The sequence below is a fragment of the Toxorhynchites rutilus genome, chromosome 3, assembly GCF_029784135.1.
Source record: "Toxorhynchites rutilus septentrionalis strain SRP chromosome 3, ASM2978413v1, whole genome shotgun sequence".
Lineage (NCBI taxonomy): Eukaryota > Metazoa > Arthropoda > Insecta > Diptera > Culicidae > Toxorhynchites > Toxorhynchites rutilus.
The window spans coordinates 244,930,821-244,949,666 of NC_073746.1; the positions used below are offsets into that span (position 1 = coordinate 244,930,821).

At 39.0% G+C, this 18,846-nt stretch overlaps 1 protein-coding gene and 1 long non-coding RNA gene across 18 annotated transcripts in view; one reads left to right on the forward strand and one right to left on the reverse strand.

Annotated features, from left to right (window-relative positions):
• Nucleotides 1-18,846, reverse strand: part of LOC129778078 (uncharacterized) — a 171,267-nt gene that overhangs the window by 57,674 nt on the left and 94,747 nt on the right. For all 17 annotated transcript variants that reach the window (XM_055784732.1, XM_055784737.1, XM_055784739.1 and 14 more), the window contains one exon: nt 18,292-18,379. In XM_055784732.1, the coding sequence (XP_055640707.1) occupies nt 18,292-18,379 (88 nt within the window). The remainder of the gene's footprint in view (nt 1-18,291; nt 18,380-18,846) is intronic.
• Nucleotides 4,936-5,990, forward strand: LOC129778082 (uncharacterized). Its single transcript, XR_008743365.1, has 2 exons — nt 4,936-5,110; nt 5,337-5,990. It is a non-coding gene; the product is annotated as an uncharacterized LOC129778082 (long non-coding RNA).

Here is an 18,846-nt window from a genome sequence, read left to right on the forward strand (position 1 = left end):
ATACACCCCTTGAATGTATTCTGAGGGGCAAGCTCTTGAATACGCGTGACCACAATGCAAGTCGAAGGAAATTTCTTTGACGAAAAATCCCCCGGCCAGAATGGGAATTGAGCCCGAACACCCGGCATGATAATGTGAGACGCTAACCACTCGGCCACGGGTGCAGAAGAATATATAGGAGTGCGTTTTATCACATTAAAATACACTTCTACATTCTACATGTCAATTTCGTTAGCGCAAACATAAATGGACTAACAACGCTTGTCACTATGTAATTGTAGAATATATGGGAATTGAATCTTTCGAATTTTTCCATTTTCCTTCAGTTTTCCGAAAATTTTCAATAGTCATGTTTGGTTGGAATATGTTTGGTTCAAATGTGTGTAATATTTTAATGGGACCACCTCACCATTTCAGAAGAGGGAGGGGTGTAAAAAACATTTCTCGTACCCAAAAACTCTCACATCCAAAATTTGGTTCCATTTGTTTTATTAGTTCTCGAATTATGCAGAAGTTTGTGTTTCATTTATATAGCAGCCCCCTTCCCCTTAGAGAGGGGGTAGGTGTGTCGAACAACCATAGAAACATTCCGTGCTCTCTAAAACCTTCATATACCAAATTTAGTCCAATTTGCTTGATTAGTTCTCGAGTTATGCAGAAATTTGCGTTTCTTTTGTATGGCAGCCCCCCCTTAGAAATGAGAGGAATTTTTAAAACACCATAGAAACAATTAGTGTCCCTAAATCTTCCACATGCCAAATTTGGTTCCATTTGCTTGATGAGTTCTTGATGCAGATTTTTTTTCCATTTGTATGGCAGCCACCCCTTAGATAGGAGAGAAGGGGTGTCACACCATCAAAGAAATGTTTCTTGCTCCCTAAAACTTCTACATGCCATTTTTGGTTCCATTTACTTGATTAGTTCTTGAGTTAAGCGGAAACTCATGCCTCATTTGTATGGCAGATTTAGCAGTTTGTGAAATCGTAATGTCACTTTATTCTCGATTCTCTATTATTCCACGAATGATTTTTTTTCTGAATAGTTCAATAATCCTCCAACTACTTTATCGTTACATCACATTTTAACCACACATCTTGATTTTGAGCACGGATTTTTTGAAAAAATGCTCCTGTATACGCCCATATAAAAAATCAGTGGTAGTTAAAATTAATCATATGGTAATGAAAATTGTGATTTTGGGTAGTCGCCACCATATGTACACCCAAAATAAATTTTCAGCACATTTTTTGGCATCCCGATTTATTACATTAAATGAGCCCAAAAATAACAGAAAATGTGCTAGTCCGCCATACTGTCATATCATTGGATGATATATATGCTATAGTAATATAAGAGCAACATAAGCGAACTAATCAGGAGACACATTACAAATAAGCACGCATTAAAGCTTTTCGCATAACAAATACACGGCCCAGACCGAGAAGAACATAGATTCACGTTTATGCTCTCCTTTTTACTCTTAGAAAACACTTTTAAACTTCATTTTTTATTTTATTATTCGTTTTCGATTTTTTGTTGTTTATTTTATTAGGCTCGTTTAGCAATACAGCTATAACAGAGCCGAATTTATTCGGGTACATTTTTATCTCACGATAATTTTGTTGTATATTACACAGTAGCCATTTAGATGTAAGAGTATTCCTATCTTTTTTTTTTTTTTTATCTTCGCTTATTTTTCGTCGGCCTATTTCCGCCACTTTAGTGCCAATCACCGACATCAGGGAGGCGACTCCACCTGTTCCTACCTATCAGACTCAACAACTCATGAGCCGGGCCAACTTCTTTTACTTCCGCTCCGAAGGAAGACGTAACCAGAGATTTTTCGCCTCAGAAAATCCCAACGACGCCAGCTGGGATTGAACCCAGGCCGATCGGATTGTGAGGCTGTTACGCTAACCATACAACCACTGGCGCCGTCATATTCCTATCTTATCTATACACATTTTTATTTTACGATAATTTTGTTTTTTTAATTTAGGTTATTATGTCGCCTTTTCGGCGTAAGATGATTCCTATTGTGTGAATGTTCACAACTGGACTGTTCACAGCGGGACTGTTGATATGAGGCTTCCATTGTTGTGTTATTATCGATACAGCAGACCGTATTGTGAGCGGTAAGGGACTGGAATTACCCTCGAGCTCATGATCATTCGCTTAGTAGCGGACACGCAGCTAATTTGGCTACCGTACTTCATTTTATAATGAGGTGTACTATTATCACGCATTTATACAACAGCACCAGTGGCTATGTGGACAGCGTTGTCGTGTAAAACAGTCTTGCATTCCAGCCGGCCTTGTTTCGATTCTCGATGACATCGTTTGGACTTATTTGTTTATTCGTTCATTTTACCTTTCAGCACCGAAAAAGCATTTTTTTTCTGTCGAAGATGAAATGTTTCCTGCCAACGCTAGTTTGGGTGTAGAAAAATCGGAAAGGGTCGCGTCAAAATCTGCCCTTTTCCGGCTGATTTGACGTGGATTTGCTCGACAGTAACTATCAGTCATATCAATTCAACTTTATCATTCTAATTTTACGTGCAATTGTGAATATTGTGATATTGATTATAACGGAAGATGAGTATGTCGATATTCTATGTGGAATCCTGGAAGAGTCTGTGCCGAAAATCGGATTGAAGATAATTACACCTTTCATCGGAATGACGATTCTAAAGAACGACGTAAAAAACACAAGCATTCTTCTGATCGACCTGCCCTTAACCCTTTTGGCCCTCCCCAGATATGAGCCCAATTGAAAATCTATGGAATATCTTGAACAACGAAATGGACAAAACAGATGTGACAAGGAAACAAGTCTGATTTACAGTTCTTCAAAAGGCTTGAGACGATTTGGGCGATTTTTGCTATTTGTTTTGATATGTTGTTGTTTTTTTTATTGTATATGTACATGTATATGAAGTGAGCTACGTATTAAGTAAAACATTTGTGGCTTTGTTTTCTTAAAGTAAACATCAAAGATGTTTTCATAGATAAAGAACCTTTGGATTTTTACTTTTTTGAGCCATATGAAGAAACAAATAATAGTTTGAAAAAAATGTAAGTTCTGTTCATATTTTGACTCATATTGCATTTCATGGATTTCCCTTTGTACCGGTCACTGTAGAGTTAAGTTTTGTTGAGTGTTCATACGAAGAATGAATACGCTTAATACAGTTATACATCTGTTTCAACAAGTGAATTATATTTGTCGCTCAGAGAACTTTTCGACCAGCCTAATCATTATTAAAGATGAAAGAAAATTTCAATTTTGAAATGACTCGTTTCCTAAATCGTGAATTTTGTTACCCCATTCAACGCACCAGACATGCAAAGTTGAAAGGTTTGCTATCTGTTTTCAGAATAATAGTTTTATTTCTCAAAAAATAGCGAATGTATGTGCTAATGTATGAAAATTGACTCAAACTCATATTCGTACGCTGGTTGAAATCTCAACTCGATTTCGAAGGCGTTTGCCAATTTCCGACTTCTATCATTAGTATGGTATCCCTTGTTCATTGGAACTATCTTCAGCTGTCTTTAGCCTCATCTACGAGTTTTTTGGTGTATTCGGAAGGAATATTTATAATTTTTTTGATCAAGTGGTTTTTAAAATTGTTATTTTTAAAAATTCAATGGTTTCTAAATTTCCTACACAGATAACTTCCTTAATTTTTTTTTACTGGGATTGATGTCGGAAGATTGTGGAGGAATATCAATAACTTTTGAGCAATTGTAATGTAAACATGTACGAACTTTATATGTTTTGAGCTCTGGGTCACTGTCTTGGCAAAACTTGAATGCTCGATTCCATCACATTTTATTGACAGTTTGCTTCATATTTCCCTTAAGGATGTTCAAGTAAACATTCTGAACCAATACACCATCGATGAAAACCAAATTGCCCATACATGCACCCTCATACCATCCCTCCACCCCCCCATGTTTGAACGACACTTTCAGATTTTATTACGTTCAATTCATCGTTGGCTTCCTCTATAATTAGGACCCATCTACGGAAATAACATCTTACCAGTGAGACATTGATGTGTTTCATGCTGTTTGGAAAAGTCAAATTGGAGTTACTGTTTTTTTTTTGCTGAGACACTGTTTGTCCCTTTGTGCTCGGGCATTCAAGTTGCCCTTCCTAGGTACATTACAAGCTTTTTGTTTGCTCAGTTTGGTTTTTATCGGTGGTGTGATGGATTGGAATGTTTACTTGAACATTCTGAAGGAAAATATAAAGCAAAGTGTCAATAAATTGTGATGGAATGGAGGATTCAACTTTTACCAAGATAATGACCCAGAGCTCACGACACATAAAATTCGTACATGGCTACATTACAATTGCTCCAAAGTTATTGATATTCCTCCACAATCTTCCAACATCAATCCCAGTAAAAAACTAAGAAAGTTATCTGGGTAGGAAATTTAGAAACCATAGAATTTCTAAAAATAACGATTTTAAAATCCACTTGAATAAAAAAATGATAAATATTCCTTCCGAATACACCAAAAAACTCGTAGATGAGGCTAAAGACAGCTAAAGATAGTTCCAATGAACAAAGGATACCATACTAATGATGGAATTCGGAAATTGGCCAACGCCTTAGAAATCGAGTTGAGATTTCAACCAGCGTACGAATATGAGTTTGAGTTAATTTTCATAGCACATACATTCGTCATTTTTAGAGAAATAAAAACCATTATTCTGAAAACAGATAGCAAACCTTATAACTCTCATATGACACTGTGACTTTATCTAAATAGAATGCTCCGAAAGCATGTTTACGATTTTGAAAAGAAGGAAAAAGAGATCTGCATGGCGCAGTACGATTACGAGTTTGAGTCACTGTATATCAACAAAGGAATGCTATAAACTCGATTCGCATTGTTTGCCACTTTATCTGTATTGTGTCTTACATGCGGACTGATGTGTTAATTTGCATCTTGTTTAGAATAGAGATTGGCTCCAAATCTGTCTTATTCTCAACATATTCATCAAAGTTTATATGTTGCAAGTATTTTTAGTTAACGGGTTTTTCGAAAAAAAGTTCAGTAGTAAAATAAGTGTTTCAAAGAAGTAAACCTTGAGGTTTGAAATCTAATTGTTTGAATTCTTAATCTGAGCTCTTGTGCATGTTTAAATCTTCTCATTATCCGCGTGGGCTAGGAATCTTATATGGGCCTTGAAAGCGGTCCTCGTTTTGATCGCGAGTGGATACTTGAAGGATGAAATTGTTGTTGTGTCTTGTGTTGTTGTCCAATTATAGTCGTATTGAAAGCTATACCTCATTTTTGTATTCATGATGTATTTGCAGGGTATACAAAAAAGAATAACAGAGGCCGTTATAGTTCGATGATGGTTACACCTGGGCTTTCGAAAGTTCTCTGTGTACTGCAGGAATACCAGGATATTCATTTACCAATTGACACACCAAAAGTTGCTAACAAAAACAATAACAATGAAGAGGGTGTACAAAAAGCAGAAATAACGAAGATACTTTCCACCGATGAAAAGTTCCTCTCCGATCTATGGTTACAGTTCGAGCAATACATGGCACTGCCGGTGCAACGAAAATTTTGCAACGGTCATACAAAGTTTTGGAATGGACGGAAAGGAAAGGCCAAACAGTATTTGCTGCGTGGAGGCGTTGAAGAAACAGCTCATATGTCCATGTTTTGTAGAGATCTGAATAAGCAATAGATTATTTATTTTATTAAATACTGAAGGTAATGAACACGATGACGAGGACCAAGATCGATACGTACTGTCGATTGTAGAAAATTATTGGTGATACATACAGTGTATAACTTCAATTAGCGACGCTTCGTGGTTTCGATATTGCTAGAAATAGCTATTCGAAAATCTTAGAAACAGACCGTATTTTAGGGACAAGAGATTTCCAAATTCTTACCCGTTTTTTTAAACGATGTCAATACGATTAAAACTAAAATAAAAAAAATATACCAAATTAGTTTTGTCAAACTGTTTGTTTATCTAGTGTTAAGTCTCTTTGAAGGTTTCACTTCGCTTATTGGTGCAAAATCTTGCTGAAAGGTTTATGGTTTGTTTTTGAACGGAATATTACCAAATGGGTTCACGTTTTAACACTTCAACACTTCAGACCGCTAGCTTATTAATCGGCGTTTCAATTGCTAACACTTCTCGACCGTTTAACATTTTCATAGTATAAGTTCAATAAATGTCCCTTTCTTTGAAACAAAAGGATAAAGCGTAACACGATATGAAACGAAAAATTAGCAGGTACTGGGAGTGAATGCACGCGAAACCAAGCCGCTACTTAATGAATGGCGGCCTCAACCACGAACGATCGATAAAGTGTTGAAACCTCCCTTTAGTCCTTATAGTTTCACCGAACTGATAATAACAGAAAATTTTCATAAAGGACTTACCTTCGTTATCGTTTTTCCTAACAGCCATGATTGGTTAAAACCATTGCAATGACATTATATGTTTGTTTATAAAATAGGTGGTGTTTGAATGCGCCATTTTGACAGTTTTTACTCGTTTTGTGTTTAGTTTGATTTACCATTCCATCATGAATAGACTGACATCATAACAACGCCTGCAAATTGTGCGAACTAACAAAAAAGTTCGAAAAACTTATCGTGCTCTTCTTACATTTTACGGATGATATAATCATCCATCAGTTTCACATCACAGGATAACACGGTGGAATCATTGGTCCGTTTTTCTTCAAAATATATGTATTTAATGTAATTTATTTATTGAGCAATGAATCGTTTGACATATGTGATCCTAATGAATAAAACATCAACAGCAATTCGACGAAATGGTTACTGTTTTATCGAAGCAGCAGGATGTCTCGCTGAAACCGAATAGGTCCTTCACCAACGTAAAAGTTCGAATCATCGACGGCAGCGGTTCGTTGTATCCAAACAAGGTACGATGGAATCTATTCTGCAGCAAGGAGCGAGGAGAATCAACTTCCCCAATCAGCAGCTTTGGTACGAAAATCGCTTGTTGTATTCTACGCCTTCTTTCAAGGGTTTGAAAGTCTGCATCGATTCGGATAGGCAGGAAGATTCAATGAATCAAGTCAAGGTAGATGACGTAAGGCCAACCGGACGAATCTTCGTTGCAAACGCTCTACCATCAAGGTCCAGAAAACCACATTTGGTGTCCAAACAACGGAGGTAGTTTCGAGAATTTATATAAATAAGTGCACAATATACTTACTTCAAGCAGGGTGGGGAATCTTCGAAACAAATCCGAGGTGTCGGTTTGCCGTAGCAATGATTGAGGATCCAACATGACTCCAAGGTCCAAGGTAACCCTTCCAAGCCAAGCACCGTCGATGCAGTAATCAAACAGCAACGGACTTTATGTCGTCCACCACGTAACAGTTGATTGTGATCGCCATCGTAACAGATTGATGTGATGGCCATCATCACTGCTCAGATACCTAATATGGGCCCCCAAGTACATTTGGAGTCGAACCAGACCCCAAAATACTTGAATGACATAGCTAAGTGATCGGATTACCCAAAAGTTGAAGCTTTGGTTTTGCTGGTCTATGCTTCCTAGAAAAAAACACCATTTCTGTTTTCTCCGTGGAGAATTCGATCCCTAGCCCAATGGCCCAGGTTGAAAAATTGTTCAAAGTATCTTGTAAGGGTTCTTGCAGGTCGGATTCGTTTGATCTAACGACAGACACCACTCCATCATCTGCAAGTTGTCTCAGGCTGCAATTTTGTGTAAGGCAATTGTCAATGTCGCTTACATAGAAGTTGTACAAAAAAAGGCTTAAACATGAGCCCTGAGGGAGGTCCATGTAAGAGATCCGACTTATTGCCGAGTCTCCGTGAGAAAAGTTCAAATGTTTCTCACAAAGCAAGTTATATAACCTGTTATTCAATAGAGGCGGCAGACCCCGAGAGTGTAATTTGTCTGACAAAACCTCTATTGAAACAGAATCAAGGGCCCCCTTTATGTCCAAGAATACTGAAGCCATTTGTTTTTTTTTTCGGCGTAAGCCATTTGTTTTTTTTTCGGCGTAAGCCATTTGAATTTCTGAAGAAAGCAACGCAAGACAATCATTCGTCCCCTTGCCCTTGCGGAACCCATATTGTGTATCTGAGAGTAAGCCATTCGTTTCAACCCAACGATCAAGGCGAAACAAGATCATTTTCTACAACAAGTTCCGTTGACCCATCCAGGAGACCTCATTCAGTTGTACAAAACAACGATATTATCAGTGTTAGAATATGGCAGTTTTTGCTTCCGATCAGCTGCCAGGATTCATATTCTCAAGCTGGAGAGAATACAATATCGTTGCTTGCGTTTAGCCATGGGGTGTTTGCATTCGACACATACGATGAGTCTCGAAGTTTTGGCAGGAGTACCCCCGCTTACTCTTCGGTTTACAGAATTATCCTACAGATTTCTCATCCGTTGCAAGATCATGAATCCATTGGTGATTGATAACTTCGAAAATCTACTCCAACTGACTCCTCAGTCAAGTTTTATGTCTTTATACCATGAGTACCTTACCCACGACGTGCACCCTTCACCAGGCATCTCCAACCAAGTTTGCTTCCCATACTTCTGCAATTCCTCTGTCATTTTTGATCTGTCCATGCGACAAAAAATCCATGGAATCCCAGATCACCTACGCTCCGATTCTATTCCGCCGATATTTTCGGCAGAATATGGGAAAGTTGGATCTGATAAAATGTTCTTTACTGACGGTTCATTCATAAACGGGTCCACTGGCTTCGGCATCTTCAATGAAAATTCCAGTGCCTCTTTCAAACTCAAAGATCCTTGTTCCGTGTATGTCGCTGAACTGGGTGCGATATATTACGCATTAGGGATCATTGAAACATTGCCCATCGACCACTATTTTATTTTTTCAGACAGTCTCAGCTCAATAGAGGCAATCCGCTCAATGAAAGTTGATAAACGCTCATCTTATTTCCTAACAAGAATAAGACAACTATTGAGTGTTTTGGTCGAAAAATTATTCAAGATTACCTTAGCATGGGTTCCCTCTCATTTCTCGATTCCGGGGAATGAGAAAGCGAACTCGCTAGCTAAGGTGGGCGCTTTAGAAGGCACACTTTTTGAAAGGAAAATTGCTTATAATGAATTTTTCCACATTCCTCGTCAGTATACGCTCGTAAGTTGGCAGCGCATGTGGAGTGGTGATGAGTTCGGTCGTTGGTTACACACGATTATCCCTAAGGTCTCGACGAGTGCATGGTTCAAGGGATTGAATGTAGGTCGTAATTTCATTCGCGTGATATCTCGGCTTATGTCCAATCACTACAACCTAAACGCGCATCTCTATCGCATTGGGCTCGCAGCAAACAATCTTTGTGATTGTGGCGATGGCTACCACGACATCGAGCATGTTGTCTGGTCGTGTATCCGGTTCCATGCTGCTCTCTAGAGCTCTCAGCTCTCTAGAGCACTGAGAGCACAAGGCAGACAATCGGATATCCCCGTCCGGGATATCTTAGGTAGCCGGGATCCTGATCTTCTGCTTCATCTATACCTGTTCCTCAGAAACCTAATCCTAATGATGTTTCGTTCGTTGTGTCCCCGTTTCATATCCCTCCTATCCGATCGATAAACTTTTACTTAGTCGCGGCAATACATACACACACTCTTTACAGATGCACGGGCCGAAGGTTGTGCAGTCCACTGATCATTCAACAAGAGCCAAAGGTTGTACCGCTCATGACAACTCTACACGAGCTGATGATTGCGCCGGCTAGTGACCATTCTATCCTGGATTCCTCGAGGCGAGAAAGACGCACCACGCTAGATATGGGGTACAGACTAGGGGGGCGTTGCTGATTAATGGTCGGCTGCATCCCAATAGGAAGTATCCCGTGTCGGGCACACGTACAGAGCATCGAAGACTGCGACATACCAATTATGAGAACACTTGTAATACTAACCTCGAGCCAACCGCGAGTAATCGGTTACATATTACTAAGATAGTTGTAAGACAAAAATTGTCAAAATATTGGACTCCCGGCCCCGTCAGGCTAACGCCACATGTGCCTTAATAAAATATATATTTTGGAAAAAAAAACAATTTCCGTATACAAGACAGCATTGCTGTTGGGCGGTACGAATTGAAGTCGGACGCGGGTTTTCCGGGTTTTTTCAATAGCTATAACTCGTACTTGTCTCCAATCATCTGGAACAATATTATGCTCCAGAAACCGATTGAATAAATTCAACAAGCGATGTTTCGCCACATCAGGGAGGTTTTTCAACAAGTTGAACTTAATTCTATCCGATCCCGGAGCGGAATTGTTACATGAAAGGAGAGCAAGAGAGAATTCTACCATCGAAAACTCGGAATCAAGATCGCACCTATCTTGTGAAATATCTCGAACAATTTTTTGTACGGGAATGAATTGGAACAAACCTTCCGTGCAAAATTCAAAATCCATCGATGTGAATATTCCTCGCTTTCATTCGTTGAAGAGCGATTTCTCATGTTTCGAGCCACTTTTTATAATTTTTTTCATTTTTTCTACCATGGATTGGGAGGCCTTTGACGAATAGTGGAGCCTGGGATGGGTTTCGTTTGAGCGCGAACCGCGCTGTTATAGATCAAACGAGAAATGAAGTTAAATATACTCCTCCAATGGTAAACCATCTCTGGAATTGATGGTTAGAGAATCGCGTCCGCATATTTTTTCCAGTCAATGTGTCTTGTGAGGTCATATGCCATGTTGATAGATTCAGAAGAATTTGACCCAGTGGTGATGGAAATTTTGATTGGCAAGTGATCACTACCGTTGGGGTCCTGGATTACATTCCACTTGCAATCTAACGATAGTGAATTCGAACAAAGCGAGAGGTCAGCTGTGTCCGCTTCTATTTCGTCAACTGGCAACGCAGCGAAAGCATTATGTGTGTTGATTGGTTGTTGTTCTTGAGCCAGTGGAGAAGCACCCTTCAAAATTTCCGCAAAAGTGCGTTTCGAGCGTCCCTTCAAAGAGCGGTTCTGTTTATCCCAGCGACTGTTGTAAGTTTCATAAGCTGAGAGTTCGTGTGGGGATCCCCCGCAATATGGACATTTATGCTCAGTCGCACTGCAGGATTTCCCCTCATGTTGCTCTCTGCAGATGGCACAATAGTCTGCTGTATGACCAACTGACTTGCATTTGTTGCAAGTTATGGGCTTTAGCACGAAGAGTCGCACTGGAAGCCTTAATTTATCCGCCATAACGTAGTCAGGGAGGGCGGAACCAGCAAAAGTTACTCGAAACGAGTCGGACGGCGTGATTTTTTTTTCTTCCCCATTCTGGGAAACTTTTCCAAGTTGATGGCAGTCCAAAATTTTAATTTGCTTCAAAGGGAGCTGTTTAAATCTGCCATCTCCCTTTTTTATTAATCCACTCGTCAGACCCGTTTCTGTAATCACCCCGGAAATTTTCACGTTATGGCAGGGCACGTACGCGCGATATTCTATTACAAAGCGCTTGTCGACAGCAATATCGTTAGCTTGCCTCCGATTAGCAACGACAACACGCAGTTTGTTCGGTCTAACCTTGGAGATTTCGACCACGGAGGAATAATATCTTGCCAGATCTTTCGAAATTTGAATGACATTCAGAGATTTTCCTTTTGGTTTGGGCCGGAAGAAAACAACCCATGGGCCAGTTCCAGGTGCATCTTCTGGATAGACCTTGACACGGGGAGAGGAAGCAACTGAGAAGGAGGACGAGGTCGATGTTTGAGCGGGATCTGTAACAGTAGGGCTGGGGGACAAGTTAGGGAGTTGAGCGGAAGCGGGAGATTGAGGGGGTGAGGAGGAAAGGTTTGAAAATTTTCTTGAAGGGGGCTTGTGGGTTAACTCTTCCTGTGAAGAGGCCTCTTCCGAGGGGGGAACACGTTTAAGTAACTTCCCAACCCCCGTTGTGGTTAGTGAGGAGAAAACAGTAGTTTCAATCTCCATATCAAACTGGCCTCCTTCTGCCATTATGGCAGATATACAATTTTATAATTTTTAATGTTCTTTATTCCTTAACCTAATATATGTTATACTTAAAGCGGTGTCCCAATCGAACCGTGTGACGATCACTCGCACAGCTGCAACGGTATATCGCATCACGATACGATGATGGAATCGATGACGATGATACGCCACACACAGCGATGACACAGCACACGCTTACCGCGTCCGCGGTGGAGGACTTCTTCTTTACGCTGGTTGTGATTGTTTTCTTTTCACTCGCGCAACAGAGAATCCCGTTAGGGCGATATAACTTCACCAACCTCGATCTGATAACGGTACTACATCTGTTATGTGATAGACGCGAACAATTTTGCGACCGTCGTCTTCGGACAGTGCGAGTAGACTGAACATTCTGATTATTGGCTCACAAAAATGATCTATAACAAAATATCCAAAAATCAGGGATGTGATTTTTTTCGTTTTTAAGTTATGAATTTTCAAATTCAACCGATGGTCCGAAAAATCATTTCTTGCCTTTTCTTCCAAAAATGACTTTAACAAAAACTCATAACTTTTGAATTATTTGACAATGAGCTAGTCTTATTTGGAAAAATACATATTAACGACACCAACCAATTGTCTTTAATTCGGTCCAGTCTCAATAGTTATAAATTTTCGAAAAAAGTCATTTTTAGGAAAAAGGCGGAAAAATAATTTTTCGGACCACCCAAAAATGGAAATGAGCACCTTAATAAAAAAATAAAAAAATACGGGTCTAATTTTTTATGATAAAGAACAAATATACCACTTCTCACGAAAATCTGAGAAAATCTGAGGTTTGACATGGAATGGCTGTATCATGAACAATTATAGAATTTAGGTATTCTTGACACTGTAGTTTCGGACTTTAAAGTTATTTAAAATCGTTATTTCGAAAATAGAATAAACCAGATCAAAACAACGCATAACACTTCTAACCTCAAAACTTTTAGCCACTGTTATGGAATGTATATAGTTTATATGTGCGAGCTGCTGGTGCAATAAAGTGTCAAACGTATATATGTATATATATATATATATATATATATATATATATATATATATATATATATATATATATGCGAACTTTTGTCCCGTGCGCACCTGTGTCCCACACTACTAAGGATGGAAAACAAGGGAGCATGATGAGATTTACGATTAATCGCAAACTGCACAGATCGTAATCTGTGCAAACTGCGACTAACTATTAATCCTCTCCCATCATAACCAAATGATTTTCTCTTGGTAACTCTGAGTTGACCAAAGCATTGCTAGACTGAAACTAGTCCGAATAATTGAGTTACTTTCAGTATCTTTGTCTCCGTATCGCGTTGGGATGTATGCCCTCAACGCATACCATGAGTCTCGAGGTTTTGGCAGGCCTACTCCCACTAAAAGATCGCTTCAATTTATTATCTCTTCGGTTCTTCATCCGGTGTAAGGTCATGAACCCATTGGTGATCGGAAATTTTGAGCAGCTGATCGGGCTAAATTTTCATTCTGGATTCATGACTTCATATCATGAATTCATCTCCATGCAGGTTGATCCTTCTTCGTATATTCCCAACCGTGTTTGTTTCCCTGACTACATCAATTCCTCTGTACATTTTGATCTGTTCATGAAGGAGAAAATCCATGGAATTCCAGATTATCATCGATCGGGGATCGTTCCTACGATCTTCAATGCAAAATATGGGCGTATCAATTGTGATAATATGTACTTTACTGATGGGTCCTCTATGAATGAGTCCACAGGATTTGGAGTGTTCAACGAATTTTTTAGCACCTCCCACAGTCTTCAGAATCCTTGCTCAGTGTATATTGCTGAATTGGCAGCAATACACTGGGCGCTGGACAGCGTCGCCTCACGACCTGTTGAACACTATTACATTGTAACGGATAGTCTTAGCTCTGTCGAAGCTATCCGTTCAGTGAGGCCGGAAAAGCACTCGCCGTACTTCCTTGAGAGAATACGAGAAATTTTGAGTGCTTTAACCAGACGCTGTTAAGTCATTACCTTTGTCTGGGTCCCCTCACATTGCTCAATTCCGGGTAATGAGAGGGCTGACTCATTGGCAAAGGTAGGTGCAATTGAAGGCGATATTTATCAGCGTCAAATCGCCTTCAATGAATTTTATTCTTTAGTCCGTAAAAATACCATCGTTAACTGGCAACGTAAGTGGAACGAAGATGAATTGGGTCGGTGGCTTCACTCGATTATCCCTAAGGTTAGCCTCAAACCATGGTTCAAAAGTCTGGACTTGAGTCGGGACTTTATTCGCACCTTCTCTCGACTCATGTCCAATCACTGTTCGTTAGACGCGCTACTCTTTCGTTTTAATCTTGCCGATCTTACTTCGATGAAACTGTGTGAGGAAAAAATGCGCTACAGCAGATAGGACGGCATTAATTTTGAATGTTCCAAAGAGGATTTCTCAGATGGTGTTTAAATTCAAGAGACTACAAACAGCATTCCCCCTCATATCACTAATTTTATGAGTTAAGGGGGTATTCTAGTCTAGAAATCTGAAAAAATCGAAATTTTTTTTTTACCATATTTCTGTAGTTTAGGCATTCAAGAATATACTCTAGAAAGGACTTATCGAAAATCCTATTATTCACCTAGTTAGAGCCATCTTAGTGATGTGGTATCTAACCTGTTACGGCCATCACAATGAACTTCAAACGCGTTTCTCTCGGAACTAGTTTTTTTCTAACTGGCGTACACGATATCTCAAGTTCTACTGAACCGATTTATGTCAAATTTATATGAAAATAATCTGCATACATCTCTCTATCGCATGAACCAATAAAAAATTATAACTTTTTAATTTTACTATTTTTAAAAAATCGGTAAACGCAAAAAAAAACGTTTTAAACAGCATTTTTGTTTTCAAACGGCCGCCATTTTGTTAAAACCCATGTTTTTGACTTGTCCGAGGTTCATGCCATAGCGACATCTTTACTGATTCAGAATCTGTTCGATTTTTTTGTTTCAGATAACCAGAAGGACTGGAATCGTGTACGCCATGGCACAACTTTTTTTTGAACACCCTCACTTCACCAGCATGTAACTATTCTAATTATGAATATTTTTTTTCGGTCCTATTTTTGTTTTATTGTTGAAAGATAGATAAACGAATAATGATATAATGGATAGTAAAAATATTCTTTGTTTTATTTTTACGGAGTTCGAAAAAACGTCCGAAATTCGTGTCTCTACACTAGAATACCCCCTTAATGTAAATGCGTTATTGGCCAAGGCTATTACGATATCGAACACGTGGTCTTGCGAGATATATTTTTCCGCCAGACCAAATACAGAACACTCCTTTCGAGTAAACTTGTGGCTAGAAAAGACCTTGATTACCTTGAATCAAACAAAAAACAAATATGTCAACTTGTGTTTTTTTTGTGTAAGCACGTAAATATTTGCTCATAAAATTTTTGGATTGTGGAACTCTACATAATTTGTATGCAGATAGACTATCCACAATTTGTGGGGGGAATACTCATACAACTCAAATAGGTAATGATTATCTGCTATCACAAAGCTGAGAAATTTTTTGACGTTTTGTTTTACTACTGATTCATTCAAAAAAAAAAAGCTTTATTTTAAAATGTTTGCTTATCCTGAGACTTGCTCACCATATTGCACTACTACTAAAACCGTAGGCCGTAGGGGGATATTTTTTTTATCCATTTTCGGCGAATAATCAATAGAGTGCCGTGTTATGAAACATCAGAACAATGGCAAAAACAACATCACGATCATAAGGTGTTGGTTCGGTTATTCCAGACGACATTGGACTATATTCCATCTGATCATGTTTAGGAAGGTTAACGACCTTCAAAGGATAAATTTATCTTGGGAACATTAGATTGATGTTCATGACTTCCAGTCGGACGTTTATCCGCTCTGATAATAATTATGTGGTCCTCACAAAGCATATATTCCAATGCCGTCAGTTCACTTAAATTCTTCGCATACCGTTTGATGATTAGGTAGGATGTTGATTATCATTTTCTGCGATACCGATTGTTCCAATAGTATTTATTCGACAATATGGAGATTGAATACCTGAAATTAACCAGATTCAACCAAACAAATCAGCGGACAAAGCAGTATGTACACTCAAGAGATGCAACAAGTTTGAAGGGATATGAAAAAAAAACATTGGTCGTTCAATAAATCCACGATATATGAATAACATATGTCCATACTAATTCATTACATTTATTTGCAACGAAAAACGTAACCACACAGAAATGAATTTATCAAATATGTGATCCGTTTTATCTACAAAATAAAAAAGGGTCTGAAATTCAATCGAATTCGAAAAGTGTTTCGTGAGATCACTAATTGAATTATTATTAGAAAAAATATTTGAAGAGAAATGTGAATGTTCAGAATTATTGGAATCTAAAAAACGATTTTGGGCGGGATGAGATTCGCCCAAATCTGCTGGTAATTAATCAATTGCATCCATTTCCCGTCTGCTGTTTATCGGGGGGGAGACGACAGCATAATAAAATCGACACGAGACTGAGTCAACCACTCACTGCGGTCAGTGCAATAGAGAATTAAAAATCCCTCAATGAGTGTCGTAAGATTTCAGTTGATCGTCTCTTGTACACATTCCGATCAAGAACTCATCATCCGCTCTATGGGATGGGATTAATCGTTTGTGGCTTGCACTCACGAGCAGAGCTGCATTTTTTCATCAATGTCACTGACAACTGACGAGCCACGTTAGTCGCATCCTACTGACAAAAATGTTGGTCAAATGGTGACTGACGGAGTACGATGCAACAATTTGCTTGTTACTGAGCTTCGTCAATACGTTTTGACCGACCAAGTAGGCGGTAAAATTGTCAGCATCGAATTGATGATTGTCGGAGACTGTATTTTATTCTCATCGAGCAAAGGTTCGATTTTCGTTCCGGTTGTTGTTGCCGGTATTTACTGAAGTAAATACTATGTCGAACACGCGATAACGTGTAAGAATGGTATTCAGGTAGCCCAACGTAAACAAATGTACCCTGGTAAACGTGTAAACTTCCATTACATCAAGTGGCATAGTATTTCCCGTCTTGACGATCATATGGCACTGACTTGCAACATGCATTGGTCGTCAACACACTCTGACAAACTATTTAGTATCGAAGAGTGAGGAATTTGTTTTGTCGGTTTATATTTTGTTGCACGTCGTTTGGTGGTAATGTTGCAATGGTCGTCATAGTAGCCCAAATACATGCAGTGACAATGACAAATTGCAGCTCTGCTCACGAGTAGCCTTGAGTAGTAGAAGTAATGCTTCGAGAGTGCATACAGTGGGGATTCCTCTTTCATATTGCTTTTTTGAGAGCTTGGTAGCTCACCGTTCCAAGTATTCTCTCTGTGTACATATGAAGGATAAGAGAGCATCGCCTGCTGGGGGTGATTTAAAAACATCCGACTAGAGGGATATACTTATTTATTGATCGTTGAATGTGATTTTTTACCATCACTGCACACTACCATACGGCATCCAGTGCTACAAAAAGTGATCGAATATAGAAGTTTCTCCGAGCCAGCCGATGTAGCCATAGACCAGAAATCATATACAGATGAAAATGGCAAAGAATTATCTTTCTAATTATGCCAAATTCACGTTTATTGACACCATTTATCTGTGTTATTTATTCAATTCATAGCTATATCTCTTTATAAAACGCCCTGTTAATTCAGAAGATTGGAGAGGACGAAAGATTGAAGTCGAGACTTCAATCTTTGTTGGTTGTAATCAGTCAACGCAACAAACGTAGGCGAAAACAACAGTTCCTTACCCCGACACTCAACATTCATATAACGCCCCTAGGAGTTTCAGAAAAATCAATGAACAGAAAATGAACAACTTTTCCGTTGTTGAGTTTTCTGCAACAGTTTTCTGCTCGAGGGTGGTGGAAGACAAATAAACACTTCAATGGCAATGAAGCTAGAAAGTTAGTTCGCTCTGTAATGGTTCTTCCCACTCACTTTTGTTCACTGGTTCTACATCTCTCTCACCGATAACAATTTGAAGCATTCGTTCCTGTGAAATATTCATCATCCCTGTCTAAGCATAGCAAGAGTTATTGGGATTATTAAAAGTTGTGACCGTGTTCTCGGAGGCAATTTTCTGTTATTTTCCCCCCGAAAGGCACTTGAGCAAGGGTGGTGGATTTCGCTGAAACCTGTCAATTATGGGGGCACAGTTCAATGTTCTCTCCGAGTGCTGCTTACCTTTGCCGAATAGATCGTTGTGATTTCGGGGTGTTCCAGGCAGAGCGAACAGTTCGCAGAATCTGCTCAATGTCCGGTATTTTCCGACCTGAAAGGAAGAAAAGGGAAACCTTCGTCAGCAAATTTCCTGTATTGTTATTGTTTGTTACTCTAAATATGTTTTTTTTTATTGTGAACATTAAATTGTAGGAAATGAAATGTAAATCTCGGAAACGTCAGTTGATTTGCTCATATTCTCATGCGTGTCATCTCAATGGAGATGGAAGTCGATAATGCACTGAAAGCCCGTTCGTCGGAAAAGTGTGCAAGTTAAGTGGATGTGAGTTAATTCTTCCGCCTGCGTTAATTAAGTTCTCATGGACGTGTTAATACCAGTATGAAAAAATGGGATTATATCAATGATGGACACATTACCGAATTCGTGATCCAGAATAGCAAAAAGTTCGTTGGTGGAAGTAATTAAATAATGTAATTTTATCAGGAATATTGTAGCCTGTCAAATCGTATACCATTTACAGATGTTAACAAAGTGAAAAACCTTATACCACCATCAAC